Consider the following 22,576-nt stretch of genomic DNA (forward strand, 5'->3'; position numbering starts at 1 on the left):
GAAGTCAAAGTATTCTAAAAATTGATATGGTGATGTGTATGCTTCTTTATGAATTCATTAAATAAGATCTAATTATGAGTCTAGTAACTAATAATTTTGAAGTGGTAATGAGTATAAATGATATTTCAAGATGTCTAAAGCTGATAGTGTATGAAAAAAAGATTTCTGTTGGTGACAGAATCATAGGTACTGTGTAATACTATGATTTGTTACCTACATTCACAATTGAAATTTAAAGATGGTGAAAATTACAGTGTAATTTTTTTTCTATCTAAGTATATGGGCCCCATGAATTTGGACCATTGACCCCAGTTCAAGAACCCTTGGCTTAGACTAATCATCTTGGGTGAAATGGAGATGAGTGTCAATCACAGTGATCATCTCAATGATGTTTATTCCTGGATTCAATTATTTTAAAAATCCAGCCATATCTGAAATAACTGATATAAAAATTAGAGTAAATGATAAATATCACTAAATTTGGGATGGTGGATTAGCCTTACATTTTCTGAGCTATTGTTTGATTGATACACACACACACACACACACACACACACACACATTTTTTGAGTGGCTGGGAGTAGACAAGAGTACATCACTTGTTCTTTTTAAATGTACCAACAATATTGATAAAAATTACTTCACACTTTATGACAGTAGTGTTATCTTAATGTGTGAAAGACTATTATTATGGATTTATTAATCATCTTGTGCTAGGCCTTCTAATAATAGATCCTGTGAAAGATATGGAGGAAGTAAAACCCAATTCCATATGTCAGGAAGCTAACGTAGGTGCTGTTATTTTCAGTTGGCAATAACCAAACATATCTGGAGTAGACACTCAGCTCTTTCATTTACTAGTTGTTTGACCTTTGGCAAGTTAGTTTTCTTTTCAGAACCTTTGCTTCCTTATCTATAAAGTGAGGTCAGTGCTACTTCCTCTTTATAGAACCATTGCTCAGTAAATGTTATTTGTTCTTACGGTTGTTGTTAATCATGCATGCATATCATCTTTGTTTCCTTTCTAATGTGAACTCTGTGTTGGTCTCTTTTCAGGATTTTGAACGTTCCCGAGCCTTTAATTTTCTAAATGAGATAAGGAAGAGGTTCCAGACTACATATGGTTCAAGAGCACAGACAGCACTCCCATATGCCATGAATAGTGAGTTCTCAAGTGTCTTGGCTGCACAGCTGGTAAGATATTTCTCAAGATGCAGTATTTTGATTTATATCTTCTGTATTACCTTAAAGTGCCATGAATATAGGGAACCCTGACCTGCAATATATTTTTCTGACTGTGTTATTATATACCAGCTTAATAAAACTTACAGGATAAAAAAAAATTAAGGCACCATTTTAGGGTGAGAAGTTAATAATTGGTGATATTCTCTATTAATAGTGGTCAGAGTGTGTTGAGATGGAACATTAACGACTGTCTATTTCAACTACCGATCTAGTGTGTAAGTCCACTCACCATACGAAATTATCTCTTAACCTGTGTATATATTAACCTCCTACCCTCCCATGAGACAGAATTATTTTTTGAACAGCTCAGATTGGTCATTTGAAAGTCTATTCATCTGTATGAATACCTTATTGTCAGCTCAGTGAAGTTTTACTTATGTAAACACCTGTGAAATACCCTCTTTTCAAGATAGAAAACATGTCCATGATCCTGAAAGTTCCATGTCCCTTTGCAGTCAGTCCCCTCCCTCACACTCTGCCCCAGGCAACCACTGCTCTCTTTTCTGTCACTAAAAATTAGTTTTGTCTTTTCTAGAATTTCCTATAAATGGAATCATACACATTATGTATTCTTTTGTATCTTGTTGTGCTCATTGTAAGACTTTTGATATTCATTTGTGTTGTGTAAATCAGTAGTTCCTTTTTTTGCTGAGTAGTATTGTATGCATATATCACAATTTGTTTATCCATCCACTTTTTTTGGATATTTGAGTTGCTTCCAGTTTTCAGCTATCATGAACAAAGCTTTTATGAACATCTATGTAGAAGTCTTTTTATTCCTCTTCGGTAAATACCTGAGAATGAAATGGCTGGTTCATATGGTGAATGAAATTTAATTTTATAATACATTATTAAATATTTTTCCAAAGTGGTTGTACCATTTACATTCCCTCTAGCAGTTCTAGTGTTTCTACATCCTTACTAACACTTATTATGGTCTGTCTTTTAAATTTTAGCCATCCTAGTGAGTGTGTAGTTGTATCTCATTGTGGTTTTAATTTGTATTTCCCTGATAACTAATGGTTGAGACCTTTAAAAATTACTTACTAAATTTAATCCATGAAACTATTTGAGTGCAAAGACATACGTTCTATGGTTGTGTTGTGAAAAAAAGACTTACTGTAATTGAGTAACTTCCTTTTAACTTTTCCTATAAGTGTTCTTTTTAATAGTATTTTTGAGTCTTACACTTCTAAATGTGCACTCCCCTGGGGGTGAAGTTTCTTTAAATAGTTGTAATCTTTATTATTCAGTAAGTTGGTTTGTTTCATATTGCCAACATTCATATATATGAAACTGAAACATCACCAATAAAAATACACCAATGCATAGTGAGAAGTGAAGAGAGTCAGCTAGCAGCAAAACCTTCAACTTAGCCAGTTTGTCATTAGCTTTAGATCTGTTTGTGACCCTCTGAAGAAGTCTGTACCAGGACTCTTGTCTGTAAATGGAGATAATAATAGTATCTTCATAGAGTTTTTAGGTGAATTAAATAATAACCCTTATCTAAAGCATTTAGCACAGTGAAGTGACTGGAGTACTGTGTATTAAGCACACCATAGTTCTTAGTGATGGATAATAATTTGAAAATATATATTATCATCAGTGTCTTAGATTTCTAGATCTTATAAGAAACCAATGAAAATAAGGACACATTTTCTTTTTTTATTATTATTATTTTTAGATAATTATTTTTTTATTGAAGGGTAGTTGACACACAGTATTACATTACATTAGTTTCAGGTGTACAACATAGTGATTCAACATTTATATACATGACAATTCTAGGTACCAGCTATCACCATACCAAGCTGTTACAATATCTTGACTATATTCATTACATCCCGGTTACTTATTATTTTACCATTGGAAGAGTATACTTTTTTTTTTTTTGTGAGGGCATCTCTCATATTTATTGATCAAATGGTTGTTAACAACAATAAAATTCTGTGTAGGGGAGTCAATGCTCAATGCACAATCATTAATCCACCCCAAGCCTAATTTTCGTCAGTCTCCAATCTTCTGAGGCATAACAAACAAGTTCTTACATGGAGAACAAATTCTTACATAGTGAATAAGTTCTTACATGGTGAAGAGTACAAGGGGAGCCATCACAGAAACCTTCGGGTTTGCTCATGCATTATGAACTATAAACAGTCAGTTCAAATATGAATACCCATTTGATTTTTATACTTGATTTATATGTGGATACCACATTTCTCTCTTTATTATTATTATTTTTAATAAAATGCTGAAGTGGTAGGTAGATACAAGATAAAGGTAGAAAACAGAGTTTAGTGTTGTAAGAGAGCAAATGTAGATGATCAGGTGTGTGCCTGTAGACTATGTGTTAATCCAAGCTAGACAAGGGCAATAAAACATACATGTATGCAGAAGATTTCTCTCAGAACGGGGGGGGTGAGGTTCTAAGCCTCACCTCTGTTGATCCCCAATTTCTCACCTGATGACCCCCCTGCGACTGTGCCTGTCTTAGGTTGTTCCTCCCTTGAGGAATCTTACCCGTCTCTGGCTAACCAGTCATCTTCCGGGGCCATACAGGGAAATGTAAAGTTGGTAAGTGAGAGAGAAGCCTTATTGTTTGAAATGGTTAGCTTTTTACTCCTTTGCATATTTATGCCCTGTAGCTTCTATGCCCAGCATTTGTCTTGAGGTGTCTTTACCACTTGGAAGAATTATGATACTCAGTAAATTTGATATGAGGCACGAATTCTATTTAAGGGTTGTAATTAGGAGGGAAGAAGAAAAGCTATAGAAGTAGCAGGCGGCAGATAACATGGGAAGATTGATTATTTCTTTGACATATCTTCTTGTAGAGTAACTTCAGCATGTATAGGTTTTAAGCTACTACTTAAATTGCGCACACACATTAACATAATAGGAATATAGTTACATAACCAAAGCATACCTGTAATTACCAGCCATCTCCAGTGGAACCAAGAAAACCAGTTAGGCACCTTAGGCATTTGTGAAAACTTATCTATGATATGGTGGATATTGTCCAACTGAACTTGAACAGTCTGAGAAATGAGACAAATTAAAACAACCCATTCCTGGGGAATGTTCACATCCCTTATGTTCTTTTAACAGTAAATAGTCTGTAGTTGTAAGATTTTGGAGCGCTACAATTTGCACTTCTCCTAATTCTTGATTGAGTTCCAACAGTATAGATCCAGTCAAATTTGTTGTTTTACTGTATGCACAGGCCAGCTTAGATATCTCCTTCCTCATTCCCATGGCAAGTCCAGGAGCTGGTGGGATAAGTGCATCTACAGCTGTAGCAGTGCGTGGATCTTTGTTGGGGTTTTTTGATGATCATCTTCTGGCATGAGTCTTCCCGAGAGTGCTGATGTTGGAAGTTCTTTTTCATATCGTATCTTAGTTCATTTTCAGGGTAGCCCAATTAGGCTTTGATCCTCTGTATAAACACAAACAGACCCTTTGCCTACACTTTTATATGCCCTTTATACTCTTGTGTAGAACTCATTGGAGGTTACCACACAGGAACTGCCCTTTTTTTTTTTTTGGTATCACTAATCTACACTTACATGACAAATATTATGTTTACTAGGCTCTCCCCTATACCAGGTCCCCCCTATAAACCCCATTATAGTCACTGTCCATCAGCATAGCAAAATGTTGTAGAATCCCTACTTGCCTTCTCTGTGTTGTACAGCCCTCCCTTTTCTCCTACCCCCCCCATGCATGCTAATCTTAATACCCCCCTACTTCTCCCCCCCCTTATCCCTCCCTACCCACCCATCCTCCCCAGTCCCTTTCCCTTTGGTACCTGTTAGTCCATTCTTGAGTTCTGTGATTCTGCTGCTGTTTTGTTCCTTCAGTTTTTCCTTTGTTCCTATATTCCACAGATAAGTGAAATCATTTGGTATTTCTCTTTCTCCGCTTGGCTTGTTTCACTGAGCATAATACCCTCCAGCTCCATCCATGTTGCTGCAAATGGTTGGATTTGCCCTTTTCTTATGGCTGAGTAGTATTCCATTGTGTATATGTACCACATCTTCTTTATCCATTCATCTATCGATGGACATTTAGGTTGCTTCCAATTCTTGGCTATTGTAAATAGTGCTGCGATAAACATAGGGGTGCACTGATCTTTCTCATACTTGATTGCTGCATTCTTAGGGTAAATTCCTAGGAGTGCAATTCCTGGGTCAAATGGTAGGTCTGTTTTGAGCATTTTGATGTACCTCCATACTGCTTTCCACAATGGTTGAACTAACTTACATTCCCACCAGCAGTGTAGGAGGGTTCCCCTTTCTCCACAGCCTCGCCAACATTTGTTGTTCTCTGTCTTTTGGATGGCAGCCATCCTTACTGGTGTGAGGTGATACCTCATTGTAGTTTTAATTTGCATTTCTCTGATAATTAGCGATGTGGAGCATCTTTTCATGTGTCTGTTGGCCATCTGTATTTCTTTTTTGGAGAACTGTCTGTTCAGTTCCTCTGCCCATTTTTTAATTGGGTTATTTGTTTTTTGTTTGTTGAGGCATGTGAGCTCTTTATTTATTCTGGACGTCAAGCGTTTATCGGATGTGTCATTTTCAAATATATTCTCCCATACTGTAGGGTACCTTTTTGTTCTATTGATGGTGTCTTTTGCTGTACAGAAGCTTTTCAGCTTAATATAGTCCCACTTATTCATTTTTGCTGTTGTTTTCCTTGCCCAGGGAGATATGTTCAAGAAGAGGTCACTCATGTTTATGTCTAAGAGGTTTTTGCCTATGTTTTCTTCCAAGACTTTAATGGTTTCATGACTTACTTTCAGGTCTTTGATCCATTTTGAGTTTACTTTTGTATATGCGGTTAGACAATGGTCCAGTTTCATTCTCCTACATGTAGCTGTCCAGTTTTGCCAGCACCATCTGTTGAAGAGACTGTCATTTCGCCATTGTATGTCCATGGCTCCTTTATCAAATATTAATTGACCATATATGTCTGGGTTAATGTCTGGATTGTCTAGTCTGTTCCATTGGTCTGTGGCTCTGCTCTTGTGCCAGTACCAAATTGTCTTGATTACTATGGCTTTATAGTAGAGCTTGAAGTTGGGGAGTGAGATCCCCCCTACTTTATTCTTCTTTCTCAGGATTGCTTTGGCTATTCGGGGTCTTTGGTGTTTCCATATGAATTTTTGAATTATTTGTTCCAGTTCATTGAAGAATGTTGCTGGTAGTTTCAAAGGGATTGCATCAAATCTGTATATTGCTTTGGGCAGGATGGCCATTTTGATGATATTAATTCTTCCTAGCCACAAGCATGGGATGAGTTTCCATCTGTTAGTGTCCCCTTTAATTTCTCTTAAGAATGACTTGTAGTTTTCAGAGTATAAGTCTTTCACTTCCTTGGTTAGGTTTATTCCTAGGTATTTTATTTTTTTTGATGCATTTGTGAATGGAGTTGTTTCCCTGATTTCTCTTTCTGTTGGTTCATTGTTAGTGTATAGGAAAGCCACAGATTTCTGTGTGTTGATTTTGTATCCTGCAACTTTGCTGTATTCCGATATCAGTTCTAGTAGTTTTGGGGTGGAGTCTTTAGGGTTTTTTATGTACAGTATCATGTCATCTGCAAATAGTGACAGTTTAACTTCTTCTTTACCAATCTGGATTCCTTGTATTTCTTTGTTTTGTCTGATTGCCGTGGCTAGGACCTCCAGTACTATGTTAAATAACAGTGGAGAGAGTGGGCATCCCTGTCTAGTTCCCGATCTCAGAGGAAATGCTTTCAGCTTCTCGCTGTTCAGTATAATGTTGGCTGTGGGTTTATCATAGATGGCCTTTATTATGTTGAGGTACTTGCCCTCTATTCCGATTTTGCTGAGAGTTTTTATCATGAATGGATGTTGAACTTTGTCAAATGCTTTTTCAGCATCTGTGGAGATGATAATGCGGTTTTTGTCTTTCTTTTTGTTGATGTGGTGGATGATGTTGATGGACTTTCGAATGTTGTACCATCCTTGCATCCCTGGGATGAATCCCACTTGGTCATGGTGTATGATCCTTTTGATGTATTTTTGAATTCGGTTTGCTAATATTTTGTTGAGTATTTTTGCATCTACGTTCATCAGGGATATTGGTCTGTAGTTTTCTTTTTTGGATGGGCTCTTTGCCTGGTTTTGGTATTAGGGTGATGTTAGCTTCATAGAATGAGTTTGGGAGTATCTCCTCCTCCTCTATTTTTTGGAAAACCCTAAGGAGAATGGGTATTATGTGTTCCCTGTATGTCTGATAAAATTCCAAGGTAAATCCATCTGGCCTGGGGGTTTTGTTCTTTGGTAGTTTTTTGATTACCGCTTCAATTTCGTTGCTGGTAATTCGTCTGTTTAGATTTTCTGTTTCTTTCTGGGTCAATCGTGGAAGGTTGTATTTTTCTAGGAAGTTGTCCATTTCTCCTAGGTTTCCCAGCTTGTTAGCATATAGGTTTTCATAGTATTCTCCAATAATTCTTTGTATTTCTGTGGGGTCCATCGTGATTTTTCCTGTCTTGTTTCTGATACTGTTGATTTGTGTTGACTCTTTTCTTCTTAATAAGTCTGGCTAGAGGCTTATCTATTTTGTTTATTTTCTCGAAGAACCAGCTCTTGGTTTCATTGATTTTTGCTATTGTTTTATTCTTCTCAATTTTATTTATTTCTTCTCTGATCTTTATTATGTCCCTCCTTCTGCTGACCTTAGGCCTCATTTGTTCTTCTTTTTCCAATTTCGATAATTGTGACATTAGATCATTCATTTGGGATTGTTCTCCCTTTTTAAAATATGCTTGGATTGCTATATACTTTCCTCTTAAGACTGCTTTTGCTGCGTCCCACAGAAGTTGGGGCTTAGTGTTGTTGTTGTCATTTGTTTCCATATATTGCTGGATCTCCATTTTGATTTGGTCATTGATCCATTGATTATTTAGGAGCGTGTTGTTAAGCCTCCATGTGTTTGTGGGCCTCTTTGCTTTCTTTGTACAGTTTATTTCTAGTTTTATGCCTTTGTGGTCTGAAAAGTTGGTTGGTAGGATTTCAATCTGTTGGAATTTACTGAGGCTCTTTTTGTGGCCTAGTATGTGGTCTATTCTGGAGAATGTTCCATGTGCACTTGGGAAGAATGTATATCCTGTTGCTTTTGGATGTAGAGTTCTATATATGTCTGTTTGGTCCATCTGCTCTACTGTGTTGTTCAGTGCTTCCGTGTCCTTACTTATTTTCTGCCCAGTGGATCTATCCTTTGGGGTGAATGGTGTGTTGAAGTCTCTTTCCCCCTTTAGTTCTGTTAGTATTTGTTTCACATATGCTGGTGCTCCTGTGTTGGGTGCATATATATTCAGAATGGTTATATACTCTTGTTGGACTGAGCCCTTTATCATTATGTAGTGTCCTTCTTTATCTCTTGTTACTTTCTTTGTTTTGAAGTCTATTTTGTCTGATATTAGTACTGCAACCCCTCCTTTCTTCTCGCTGTTGTTTGATTGAAATATGTTTTTCCATCCCTTGACTTTTAGTCTGTACATGTCTTTGGGTTTGAGGTGAGTTTCTTTTAAGCAGCATATAGATGGATCTTGCTTTTTTATCCATTCTATTACTCTATGTCTTTTGATTGGTGCATTCAGCCCATTAACATTTAGGGTGACTATTGAAAGATATGTACTTATTGCCATTGCAGGCTTTCAATTTGTGGTTACCAAAGGTTCAAGGTTAGCCTCTTTAGTATCTTACTGCCTAACTTAGCTCGCTTATTGAGCTGTTATATACACTGTCTGGAGATTCTTTTCTTCTCTCCCTTCTTATTCCTCCTCCTCGATTCTTCATATGTTGGGTGTTTTGTGCTGTGCTCTTTCTAGGAGTGCTCTTTCTAGGAGTGCTCCCATCTAGAGCAGTCCCTGTAAGATGTTCTGTAGAGGTGGTTTGTGGGAAGCAAATTCCCTCAGCTTTTGTTTGTCTGGGAATTGTTTAATCCCACTGTCATATTTGAATGATAGTCGTGCTGGATACAGTATCCTTGGTTCAAGGCCCTTCTGTTTCATTGTATTAAATATATCATGCCATTCTCTTCTGGCCTGTAGGGTTTCTGTCGAGAAGTCTGATGTTAGCCTGATGGGTTTTCCTTTATAGGTGACCTTTTTTTCTCTAGCTGCCTTTAAAATTCTTTCTTTGTCCTTGATCTTTGCCATTTTAATTATTATGTGTCTTGGTGTTGTCCTCCTTGGATCCTTTCTGTTGGGGGTTCTGTGTATTTCCGTGGTCTGTTCGATTATTTCTTCCCCCAGTTTGGGGAAGTTTTCAGCAATTATTTCTTCTAAGATACTTTCCATCTCTTTTCCTCTCTCTTCTTCTTCTGGAACCCCTATAATACGGATATTGTTCCTTTTGGATTGGTCACACAGTTCTCTTAATATTGTTTCATTCCTGGAGATCCTTTTGTCTCTCTCTATGTCAGCTTCTATGCGTTCCTGTTCTCTGATTTCAATTCCATCAATGGCCTCTTGCTTCCTGTCCATTCTGCTTATAAACCCTTCCAGAGTTTGTTTCATTTCTGCGATCTCCTTTCTGGCATCTGTGATCTCTTTCCGGACTTCATCCCATTTTTCTTGCGTATTTCTCTGCATCTCTGTCAGCATGTTTATGATTCTTATTTTGAATTCTTTGTCAGGAAGACTGGTTAGGTCTGTCTCCTTCTCTGGTGTTGTCTCTGTGATCTTTGTCTGCCTGTAGCTTTGCCTTTTCATGGTGATAGGAATAGTTTGCAGAACTGGGACGAGTGACAGCTGGAAGGACTTCCTTTCTTGTTGGTTTGTGGCCCTCCTCTCCTGGGAGAACAGCGACCTCTAGTGGCTTGTGCTGGGCAGCTGCGTGCAGACAGGGTTTCTGCTTCCTGCCCGGCTGCTATGGAGTTAATCTCCGCTGTTGCTGTGGGCGTGGCCTGGCTTGGGCAGCTGCTCCAAAGTGGTGGAGTCGCGTTGGAGCAGGAGCGGCTGGGAGGCTATTTATCTCCGTAAGGGGCCTCCGTGCTCCCTGCAGCCCAGGGGTTAGGTTGCCCAGAGATCCCCGGATTCCCTACCTCTGGATTAAGTGTCCCGCCCTGCCCCTTTAAGACTTCCAAAAAGCACCCGCCAAAACAAAACAGCGACCACCAAAAAAAAAAAAAAAATTTAAATTAAAAAAAGTAAAAAATTTTTTTTTAATTAAAAAAAAAAAAAAGTGGCCGCTCGTTTTTCTTTATTCTCCGGCGCCAGCCTCAGGCATCTGCTCACCGGTCTTGCTGCCCTGTTTCCCTAGTATTGGGGACCCTATCCCTTTAAGACTTCCAAAAAGCGCTCACCAGAACAAAACAGCAAAAAAAAAAAAAAAAGTGGTCACGCGTTTTTCTGGTGTCCTCCGGCGCCAGGCCACCGGTGCCTGCTCACTGTTCTTGCTGCCCTGTTTCCCTAGCATCCAGGGCCCCCTGGGCACGTACTGTATCTGCACTCTGGCACGGATGGCTGGGGCTGGGTGTTCGGCAGTCCTGGGCTCCGTCTCCCTCCCGCTCTGCCTGCTCTTCTCCCGCCGGGAGCTGGGGGGATGGGCGCTCAGCTCCCGCCGGGCCGGGGCTTGTATCTTACCCCCTTCACAAGGCGCTGGGTTCTCTCAGGTGCGGATGTGGTCTGGATATTGTCCTGTGTCCTCTGGTCTTTATTCTAGGAAGGGTTGTCTTTGTTATATTTTCATAGATATATGTGGTTTTGGGAGGAGATTTCTGCTGCTCTACTCACGCCGCCAACTTCCGCCCCTCTCCAGGACACATTTTCTGATCCCAACACATGCTCAGAAGCTGGCCAGCCCCTACCTCATCTTACCCAGAAGTGGGGAATAATTTAGGGTGCCCGTTCCCTGCCCTGTTCCCCATGCCCCAAGTATAGTCTTCTTTAGTCCTTTCTTCCTTGTTTGAGCACAGATTATATAACCCCCTATTTCTGCCCCAAGAGTCTCAGTTGTATATTTGATATTATATATAAATATACACACACAGACACACACTTTTGGTATCATTAATATAAAATCACATGAGTGACATTGTAGTTACTAGATTCCACCTGTTATCAAGTCCCCCACCACATACCCCATTTCAGTCACTGTCCATCAGCATAGTAAGATGCTATAGAGTCATTACTTGTCTCCTCTGTGCTATACTGCCTTCCCCGTGTTCCCCCCTGCATTATGTATGCTAATCCTAAAGCCCCTTTTTCCCCTTCTCCCTCCCCACCAACCCTCCCCAGTCCCTTTCCCTTTGGTATCTGTGAATCCATTCTTGGGTTCTGTGAGTCTGCTGCTGTTTTGTTCCTTCAATTTTTGCTTTGTTCTTATGCTTCACAGATGAGTGAAATCATTTGGTACTTGTCTTTCTCTGCCTGGCTTATTTCACTGAGCATAATATCCTCTAGCTCCATCCATGTTGTTGCAAATGGTAGGATTTGTTTTCTTCTTATGGCTAAATAATATTCCATTGTGTATATGTACCACATCTTCTTTATCCATTCATCTACTGATGGATACTTAGGTTGCTTCCATTTCTTGGCTATTGTAAATAGTGCTGCGATAAACATACGGGTGCATATGTCATTTTGAAACTGTGATCCTACATTATTAGGGTAAATTTCTAGGAATGGAATTCCTGGGTCAAATGGTATTTTTATTTTTAATTTTTTGAAGAACCTCCATACTGCTTTCCATGATGCTTGAACTAGTTTACATTCCCACCAGCAGTGTAGAAGGGTTCCCCTTTCTCCGCATACTCACCAGCATTTGTTGTGCCTAGTCTTTTCTATGTTGGCCATCCTAACTGGTATGAGGTTATATCTCACTGTGGTTTTAATTTGCATTTCTCTGATAATTAGCTATGTAGAGCATCTTTTCATGTGCCTGTTGGCCATCTGAATTTCTTCTGCTCTTAGTATTTTGATAAGGATTGCATTTAATCTATAGATTGCTTTAGGCAGGATGGCCATTTTGACAATATTAATTCTTCCTATCCATGAGCAGTCATGTCATCACTGTCTTAGATTTCTAGATCTTATGAGAAACCAGTGAAAATGAGGACACATTTTCTGATCCCAACACATGCTCAGAAGCTGGCCAGCCCCTACCTCATCTTACCCAGAAATGGGGAATAATTTAGGGTGTCCATTCCCTGCTCTGTTCCCCATGCCCCAAGTACAGTCTTCTTTAGTCCTTTCTTTCTTGTTTGAACACAGATTATATAACCCTGTAGTTACATGGCCATCCTGCCTAAAGCAACCTACAGATTGAATAAATGTGTTTCCATTTATTGGTATCTTCTTTAATTTCTCTCATGAGTGTCTTGTAGTTTTCAGAGTATAGGTCTTTCACTTCCTTGTTTAGGTTTATTCCTAGGTGTTTTATTCTTTTTGATGAAATTGTGAATGGAATTGTTAACCTGAATTCTCTTTCTGCTAGTTAATCATTAGTGTATAGGAATGCAACAGATTTCTGCATATTAATTTTGTATCCTGCAGCTTTGCTGAATTCAGATGTTAGATCTAGTAGTTTTGGAGTGGATTCTTTAGGGTTTTTTATGTTTGCCATGTCATCTGCAAACAGGGACACTTTGACTTCTTCTTTGCCAATCTGGATGCCTTTTATTTCTTCGTGTTATCTGATTGCTGTGGCTAGGACCTCCAGAACTATGTTGAATAAAAGTGGGGAGAGTGGACATCCTTGTCTTGTTCCCAATCTTTAAGGAAAGGCTTTCAGCTTCTCGCTGTTAAGTATAACGTTGGCTGTGGGTTTGTTGTATATGGCCTTTATTATGTTGAGGTACTTGTCTATACCCATTTTGTTGAGAGTTTTTATCATGAATGGATGTTGAATTTTGTTGAATGGCTTTTTCAGCATCTATGGAGATGATCATATGGTTTTTGTCCTTTTTGTTGATGTGGTGGATTATATTGATGGATTTTCCAGTGTTGTACCATCCTTGCATCCCTGGAATAAATCCTACTTGATCGTGATGGATGATCTTTTTGATGTATTTTTGAATTAAGTTTACTAATATTTTGTTGAGTATTTTTGCATCTCTGTTCATCAGGTGTATTGCTCTGTAATTTTCTTTTTTTCTGGGGTCTTTGCCTGGTTTTGGTATTAGAGTGATTCTGGTCTCGTAGAATGAGTTTGAGAGTATTCCCTCCTCTTCTACTTTTTGGAAAACTTTAAGGAGGATGGGTATTAGGTCTTCACTAAATGTTTGATAAAAATCAGAAGTGAAACTATCTGGTAAAGGAGTTTAGTTTTTAGGTAGTTTTCTGATTACCAATTCAATTTTGTTGCTGTTAATTGGTCTATTCAGTTTTTCTGTTTCTTCCTGGGTCAGCCTTGGAACGTTGTATTTTTCTAGAAAGTTGTCCATTTCTTCTAGGTTCTTCAGTTTATTACCATATAATTTTTCATAGCATTCTCTCATAATTCTTTGTATTTCTGTGGTGTCCGTCATGATTTTTCCTTTCTCATTTCTGATTCTGTTTATGTGTGTAGACTCTCTTTTTTTCTTGATAAGTCTGGCTAGGAGTTTATCTGTTTTGTTTATTTTCTCCAAGAATTAGCTCCTGCTTTCATTGATTCTTTCTATTGTTTTATTCTTTTCAATTTTCTGATCTAATCTTTATTATGTCCTCCTACTACTGACTTTGGGCCTCATTTTTTCTTTTTCTAGTTTCATTAATTGTGAGTTTAAACTGTTCATATGGGATGTTCTTTCCTGAGGTACACCTGTATTGCAATATACTTCCCTCTTAGCACGGCCTTCGCTGCATCCCACAGATTTTGTGGTATTGAATTATTGTTGTTATTTGTCTCCATATATTGCTTGATCTCTGTTTTTACTTGGTCATTGATCCATTGATTATTTAGGAGCATGTTATTAAGCCTCCATGTGTTTGTGGGATTTTTCATTTTCTTTGTGTAATTTAATTCTAGTTTCATACCTTTGTCATCTGAGAAGCTGGTTGGTACAATTTCAGTTGTTTTGAATTTACGGAGGTTCTTTTTGTGGCCTAGTATATGATTCTTGAAAATGTTCCATGTGCACTTGAGAAGAATGTGTATCCTGTTGCTTTTGGATGGAGTGTTCTGTAGATGTCTGTTAGGACCATCTGTTCTAGTGTGTTGTTCAGTGCCTCTGTCTCTTTAGTTACTGTCTGGTTGATCTGTCCTTTGGAGTGAGTGGTATGTTGAAGTCTCCTAAAACGAAAGCATTGCATTCTATTTCCCCCTTTAATTCTGTTAGTATTTGTTTCACATATGTACGTGATCCTGTGTTGAGTGCATAGATATTTATAATAGTTATACTTTCTTGTTGGACTGACCCCTTTATCATTATGTAATGTCCTTCTTTGTCTCTTGGTACTTTCTTTGTTTTAAAGTCTATTTTGTCTGATACAAGTACTGCAACTCCTGCTTTTTTCTCCCTTTTAGTTGCATGAAATATCTTTTTCCATCCCTTTACTTTCAGTCTGTGTATGTCTTTGGGTTTGAAGTGAGTCTCTTGTAGGCACCATATAGATGGTTCTTGTTTTTTTATCCATTCAGTGACTCTATGTCTTTTGATTGGTGCATTCAGACCATTTACATTTAGGGTGATTATCAGTAGGTATGTACTTATTGCCATTGCAGGCTTTAGATTCGTGGTTACCAAAGGTATAAGGGTAATTCCCTTACTATCTAATACTCTAATTTAACTCACTCAGTATGCTATTAGAAACACAACCTATTCTGTACTCCATCTATCCCTTGATTGACTTTGGGGGTAGTTTAATTTGATTTTGCAGTTACTTAGTAATTAATTGTTCTACTTTCTTTGCTGTGGTTTTATTTCCCCTGGTGAGAGCTATTTAGCCTTAGGAACAGTTCATCTCTAGCAGTCCATCCAAAATGTACTGTAGAGATGGTTTTTGCTTATCTGAAAATTGTTTAATTCCTTCTTCAAATTTAAATGATAATCTTGCTGGGGAGAGTGTTCTTGGTTTGAGGTCCTTCTGCTTCATTGCATTAAATATATCATGCCACTCCCTTCATGTCTGTAAGGTTTCTGTTGAAAAGTCTGATGATGGCCTGATGGGTTTTCCTTTGTATGTAATCTTTTTTCTTTCTCTAGCTGCTTTTAAAAGTCTGTCTTCATCCTTGATCTTTGCCATTTTAATTATATGTCTTGGTGTTGGCTTCTTTGGGTCCCTTGTGTTGGGTGATCTTTGCACCTGCATGGCTTGAGAGACTATCTCCTTCCCCAGATTGGGGAAGTTTTCAGCAGTTACCTCCCCAAAGACACTTTCTAACCCTTTTCCTATCTCTTCTTCTTCTGGTACCCCTATAATGTGAATATTGTTCCGTTTGGATTGGTCACACAGTTCTCTCAATATTCTTTCATTCTTAGAGATTCTTTTTTCTCTCTGTGCCTCAGCTTCTTTGTATTCCTCTTCTCTAATTTCTTTTCCATTTACCGTCTCTTCTACTACATCTAATCTGCTTTTAAATATCTCCATTGTGTGTTTCATTTCAGATATGGAATTTCTTAATGATTGAATCTCTGTCCTAAATTCATCCCTGAGTTCTTGAATATTTTTCTGTACCTCCATGAGCATGTTTATGATTTTTATTTTGTACCCTCTTTCAGGAAGATTGGTAAGTTCGGTTTCATTTGGCTCTTTTTCTGGTGTTTCTGAGATTTTCGTTTGAACCAGGTTTCTTTTGATATTTCATATTTGTATGTGGCTCCCTCTAGTGCCCAGAAGCTCTAGTCTCTGGAGCTGCTCAGCCCCTGGAGTGATGTTGGGGTTTGCAGGGGACCGGTGGTGGTGCTTGTGTGGAGGAAAGAGCTGTTTCCTGCTTCCTGGCTGCAGTGCCTGTCTCCACTGTCAGAACCAGTGGGCCGAGCACACAGGTGTAAGCCTCTGAGCTTTTCATCTGTAGCTGCCGTAGGCAGGTCCTCCCTCTGGCTGACACCAGCACAGGTACTACCGGTTTGCGAGTTGGTGCCGGCAGGCCAGGAGGAAGGTGCAGCAGGCTGCGCATCACAGTGGTGGGCATTGGAGCTGAGCTGCTAGCCAGGTGGCTGGAGCCCCTGAAGCTCCTGAAAGTTCCCAACCTGCTGGGCAGAGTGTGCCCACACAACCTTGTCCACCTATCCCTTCTCCTGCGCAGCAAGCTCCGTGCCAACTCCGCCCCTTCAGGAGCCCTCTTGCTGCTAGGAAGCCTCTCAGAGTGCCCGCCTTTCCTTTGTCCCAGAGTGGCCAGATGTGGATCCAAGTCCTCCACAAATGGCTGGAATCTCAGTCTCTCCGAGTATACTGCCTGTCTTATCTTTCCAACCCCACTAAAGTCCAGAGCAGCATGCAATGTAGGTTTGTGCTTCCAAAGCAGACCTCCAGGGCTGGATGTTCAGCAGTTCTAGGCTTCCACCCTCTCCCTGCTGTGTTTCTCTTCCTCCTGCCCGTGAGCTGGGGTGGGGGAAGGGCCTGGGTCCCGTCGGATCAAGGCTTTGGTACGTTATACCCTGTTTTGTGAGGTCTGTTCTGTTCGTGAGGTCTGTAAGCAGTCTTGTGAAGACTTCTTTCCTTTTGATGTTTTAGGATTAGTTGTATTAACTATATTTTCTTATAATATGTGGTTTTGGGAGGAGTTCTCTGTCTTACCGCTCATGCCTCCATTTTGAATCTTCCTGATATAATATATTTAGCTGTGCTTAAAATAAAGTGATATTCTTATGCTATGACACCACTATTTCATGTAATACCATTTTTTTGCTGTCTATATTTTTCCCTAGGTCTGGTAACAATTTTTTAATGAAATGACATATATCTTTTATATCAATAGAGACATAATTTTATAGCATTCATCAATTCCATTCATTTTCTTTTTGCTTCCTCATTGTAAATATTGTCTAGATGCCATAAATTAAATCTTATTTTCTTACAGAAGCATCATTCTGAGAATAAGGGCCTAGACAAAGTAATGGAGACTCAAGCCCAAGTGGATGAACTGAAAGGAATCATGGTCAGAAACATAGGTATGTTTCATGGCATAGTCCACATGTGTATGGGCAAAAATGATAATAGATTACTTGACTGTTGTCAGATTATTCTAGACAGACATAAATAGCACTTCCTTACTCTTACTATTGGAAGCCGATTGTCAGCTGAAATGTGGAGATTACTTACCTGTGTCACTACTGCACGAATCATTTCTTCTCAGTGCTTATGATTATTCTTCATTCTAAATTTGTTTGCTTAGTAAAACAAATTTCTGAGACTGTTACAACAGTTCAGCAATTAAGAATAATTTTGTCAGTTTTTGCTGGAGCTACCTAGATAGCTGATACTATCAGTAGATACTTAAAGATTAACTATTTGACCTCCTTAGAAAGTTTGTAGCTCTTGATTGAAAGAACAAATTGGACCAAGAATTGACTTGTATGCTTCAAAAAGTGAACTATGATATAAATTCCATTGGCTTATGTTTTGTCAAGAACCTATTTAGCACATTAAAATAATGTACAAAAGTACATAAGTTTATTTTTGATTTGATTATAGAGTTGTGTTTAGACTTAGGATGATGCTCATTTTCTAAAAGCACTGGTTGTTACCTGTAGTCTCCAGGCCATCCCCTGGTGCAGTACCTCCTAGCAACTTGTTAGAAAGGCAAGTTTTTGGGCCCCACCCCAGACCTGTTGAATCAGAAGTGGGAGTGGGGCTCTGCAATCTTTGTTTTCACAAGCCCTCCAGAGAATTCCAGTGCATACCTGAGTTTGAGAACCACTCTTTTTAATACATCTTCTAACGGCAGTATCTCACAGACAGTAACTTAAAATATTGAATAAGTGTGACTGTATAATTTCTTTATATTTAACTGAGATGTCTAATTTCATAAATGTCCATTTAATTTGAATCTTGGATTTACTATTTGAATTACTTTACATTTATTATTAAACAATCACAAATTATGAGAAGACATTTAAAAAATTTACTCTTGGTCTCACCATTCTAAAGATTCATTTCCATTTTCTTTAAATTTTTGTCTACATAGGCACAAAATTTATGCCTATACAACATATGTATACATAGTTGTAATTATAGTCAGTTTTGTGGAGGCAGTATAATACAGTGATCAAGATTTGGAGTCATATGTGACTGAGTTTGAGTCCTGATTTCATCTCCTGCTTGCTGTTGGCCCTTAACCGATCCTCTAACCCCCCTGAGCTTTATTTCCTAATCTGTAAAAAGAAGATAATAAGAACCTAAGGTTACCAGGATAAAAGAGGTAATGTGTGTAAAGCACTTTGTTCAGTGTCTGGCACATAGTAAGAGGTGAATGATTGTTAGCCATTACTCTACTTTATACTTACATGGTATTTCATGAGTTATATCCTAAGTTATCAATAATATCCTTATTTTGGGCACTTTGGCTCTTTCGGGCAGGGTTACTCAGAATGTTGTTTACAACCAGATAGGGAGATGGCTCCAGAATGTACTTCAGTGCTGTGCTTCCTTCATTGAGAACGTCTTGCTATGAAAATGTCAAATGGACTAAATTGTGTGCTAGAAACTTAAATGAAGCAGTAGCAAACACAGGTAGCACTGATTAGAGGTTTGTGTTACAGTACACCATACTGTTATAAAATGTTTTTGTGCCTATTGTGTTTTTCTTATTTTGTTGAGATTAATTCCCAGAAATGGATTAATAATCAAAAGGCAGAAACATTTTTGCAATTCTTGATATATATATGTCTCTTGACTATTTGGAGTGATTTTCTTTAATTCATTTTAGTTTTAATTGTATATCTAGATGTAGACGTGAATCTAGATCTTCTTGATTAAATCTAGATCTTACTGAAAAAAAGACTAATACTTCTTTTCCCTATTTTTTAGTCACCAAATATATTTATTTTACCTGAAAGTGGAAGCAGCCAACTGCTTACAGTATTGTTTACTTCAGATGCACAAAGTTCCCAGGAAATGAGTATTTTTTTTAACAGTGTTTTTTTTATTTTGCTATCATTAATGTACAGTTACATGAACAACATTATGGTTACTAGACTGCCCCTATTATCAAGTCCCCACCACATACCCCTTTATAGTCACTGTCCATCAGCATAGTAAGATGCTATAGAATCACCACTTGTCTTCTCTGTGTTATACTGCTTTCCCCTGTCCCCCCCCCCCCCACATTATACATGCTAATGACCCTTTTTTCCCCTGTATTCCTCCCTTCCACCCATCCTCCCCAATCCCTTTCCCTTTGGTAACTGTTAGTCCATTCCTGGGTTCTGTGAGTCTGCTGCTGTTTTGTTCCTTCAGTTTTTGCTTTGTTCTTATACTCCATAGATGAGTGAAATCATTTGGCACTTGTCTTTCTCTGCCTGGCTTATTTCACTGAGCATAATGTCCTCCAGCTCCATCCATGTTGTTGCAAATGGTAGGATTTGTGTTCTTATGGCTGAATAATATTCCATTCTGTATATGTACCACCTCTTCTTTATCCATTCATCTACTGATGGATACTTAGGTTGCTTCCATTTCTTGGCTATTGTAAACAGTGCTGCAATAAACATAGGGGTGCATGTGTCTTTTTCAAACTGGGCTCCTGCATTCTTAGGGTAAATTTCTAGGAGTGGACTTCCTGGGTCAAATCGTATTTCTATTTTTAGTTTTTTTAGGAACCTCCATACTGCTTTCCACAATGTTTGAATTAATGTACAGTCCCACTAGCAGTGTAGGAGGGTTCCCCTTTCTCCACATCCTCACCAACATTTGTTGTTTGTCTTTTGGATGTTGGCCATCCTAACTTGTGTAAAATGTTATCTCCTTGTGGTTTTAATTTGCATTTCTCTGATGATTAGCAATGTGGAGCATCTTTTATGTGCCTGTTGGCCATCTGAATTTCTTCTTTGGAAAAGTGTCTGTTCAGCTCCTCTGCCCATTTTTTAATTGGCTTATTTGCTTTTTGTTTGTTGAGGTGTGTCAGCTTTTTATATAATTTGGATGTCAATCCTTTATCAGATATGTCATTTATGAATATATTCTCCCATACTGTAGGATATCTTTTTGTTCTACTGATATTTTCCTTTGCTGTACAGAAACTTTATAGTTTGATATAGTCCCACTTGTTCATTTTTTGCTTTTGTTTCCCTTGCCCGGGGAGCTATGTTCATGAAGAAGTTGCTCATGTTTATGTCCAAGAGAGTTTTGCCTATGTTTTTTTCTAAGAGTTTTATGGTTTCATGACTTACATTCAGGTGTTTGATCCATTTCGAATTTACTTTTGTGTATGGGGTTAGACAGTAATCCAGTTTCATTCTCTTATACATAGCTGTCCAGTTTTGCCAATACCAGCTGTTGAAGAGGCTGTCATTTCCCCCATTGTATATCCATGTCTCCTTTATCGTATATTAATTGACCATATATGTTTGGGTTAATGTCTAGAGTGTCTATTCTGTTCCACTGGTCTGTGACTCTGTTCTTGTGCCAGTACCAAATTGTCTGGATTACTATGGCTTTGTAGTAGAGCTTGAAGTCAGAGAGCATAATCTGCCCCCGTTTTATTCTCCCTTCCTAGGATTGCTTTGGCAATTTGGGGTTTTTTGTGGTTCCATATGAATTTTAGAACTATTTTCTCTAGTTCATTGAAGAATGCTGTGGGTATTTTGATAGGGATTGCATTGAATCTGTAGACTGCTTTAGGCAGGATGGCCATTTTGACAATATTAATTCTTCCTATCCATGAGCATGGATGTGTTTCCATTTATTGGTTTCTTCTTTAGTTTCTCTCATGGTGTCTTATAGTTTTCAGAGTATAGGTCTTTCACTTCCTTGGTTAGGTTTATTCCTAGGTGTTTTATTCTTTTTGATGCAAATGTGAATAGAATTGTTTTCCTGATTTCTCTTTTTGCTAGTTCATCGTTAGTGTATAGGAATGCCACAGATTTCTGTGTATGAATTTTGTTTTCTGCAACTTTACTGAATTCAGATATTGGATCTAGTAGTTTTGGAATGGAGTCTTTAGGGTTTTTTATGTACAATATCATGTCATCTTCAAACAGAGACAGTTTGACTTCTTCCTTGCCTATCTGGATGCTTTTTATTTCTTTGTGTTGTCTGATTGCTGTGGCTAGGACCTCCAGAACTATGTTGAATTAAAGTGGGGAGAGTGGGCATCCTTGTCTTGTTCCCGATCTTAAAGGAAAGGCTTTCAGCTTCTCTCTGTTAAGTATGATATTGGCTGTGGTTTTTTCATATGTGGCCTTTATTATGTTAAGGTACTTGCCCTCTATACCCATTTTGTTGAGAGTTTTTTTTATGAATGGATGTTGAATTTTGTTGAATGCTTTATCAGCATCTATGGAGATGATCATGTGGTTTTTGTCCTTCTTTTTGTTGATGTAGTGTATGATGTTGGTGGATTTTTGAATGTTGTACAATCCTTGCATCCCTGAGATGAATCCCATGTGATCCTGATGGATGATCTTTTTGATGTATTTTTGAGTTTGGTTCACTAATATTTTGTTGGGTATTTTTGCATTTATGTTCATCAGGGATATTGGTCTGTAATTTTCTTTTTTGTGTGGTGTCTTTGCCTGGTTTTTGTATTAGAGTGATGCTGGCCTCGTAGAATGAGTTTGAGAGTATTCCGTTCTCTACTACTTTTTGGAAAACTTTAAGGAGAATGGGTATTACGTCATCACTAAATGTTTGATAAAATTCAGCAGTGAAACCATCTGGTGCAGGGGTTTTGTTCTTAGGTAGTTTTCTGATTACCAGTTCAATTTCTTTGCTGGTAATTGGTCTATTCAGTTTTTCTGTTAATTCCTGGATCAGCCTTGGAAGGTTGTATTTTTCTAGAAAGTTGTCTATTCTAGGTTATCCAGTGTTATCATATAATTTTTCATAGTATTCTCTCATAATTCTTTGTATTTCTGTGGTGTCTGTCGTGATTTTTCCTTTCTCATTTCTGATTCTGTTTATGTGAGTATACTCTCTTTTTTTCTTGATAGGTCTGAATAGTGGTTTATCTCTTTTGTTTATTTTCTCAAAGAACCAGCTCCTGCTTTCATTGTTTTATTTTTATTTATTTATTTATTTTATTTATTTTTTATTTCTATTGTTTTATTCTTCTCAATTTTATTTATTTCTCCTTTAATCTTTATTATGTCCCTCCTTCTACTTACTTTGGGCCTCAATCTTTCTTCCTTTTCTAGTTTCATTAATTGTGAGTTTAGACTGTTCATTTGGGATTGTTCTTCTTTCCTTTGGCAGGCCTGTATTGCAATATACTTCC

At 38.1% G+C, this 22,576-nt stretch overlaps 1 protein-coding gene across 5 annotated transcripts in view; it reads left to right on the forward strand.

Annotated features, from left to right (window-relative positions):
- LOC118929498 (vesicle-associated membrane protein 7) overlaps positions 1-22,576 on the forward strand; it is a 74,584-nt gene that overhangs the window by 21,565 nt on the left and 30,443 nt on the right. For all 5 annotated transcript variants that reach the window (XR_008995368.1, XR_008995367.1, XR_008995365.1 and 2 more), the window contains exons 4-5: positions 1,057-1,194; positions 17,222-17,312. Coding sequence is in view for 1 of the 5 variants with exons in the window: in XM_036919653.2 (XP_036775548.1) it covers positions 1,057-1,194; positions 17,222-17,312 (229 nt within the window). In the remaining 4 variants the exon portion in view is untranslated. The remainder of the gene's footprint in view (positions 1-1,056; positions 1,195-17,221; positions 17,313-22,576) is intronic.

This window comes from Manis pentadactyla, chromosome X, assembly GCF_030020395.1.
Source record: "Manis pentadactyla isolate mManPen7 chromosome X, mManPen7.hap1, whole genome shotgun sequence".
In the NCBI taxonomy this organism is placed as follows: Eukaryota; Metazoa; Chordata; class Mammalia; order Pholidota; family Manidae; genus Manis; species Manis pentadactyla.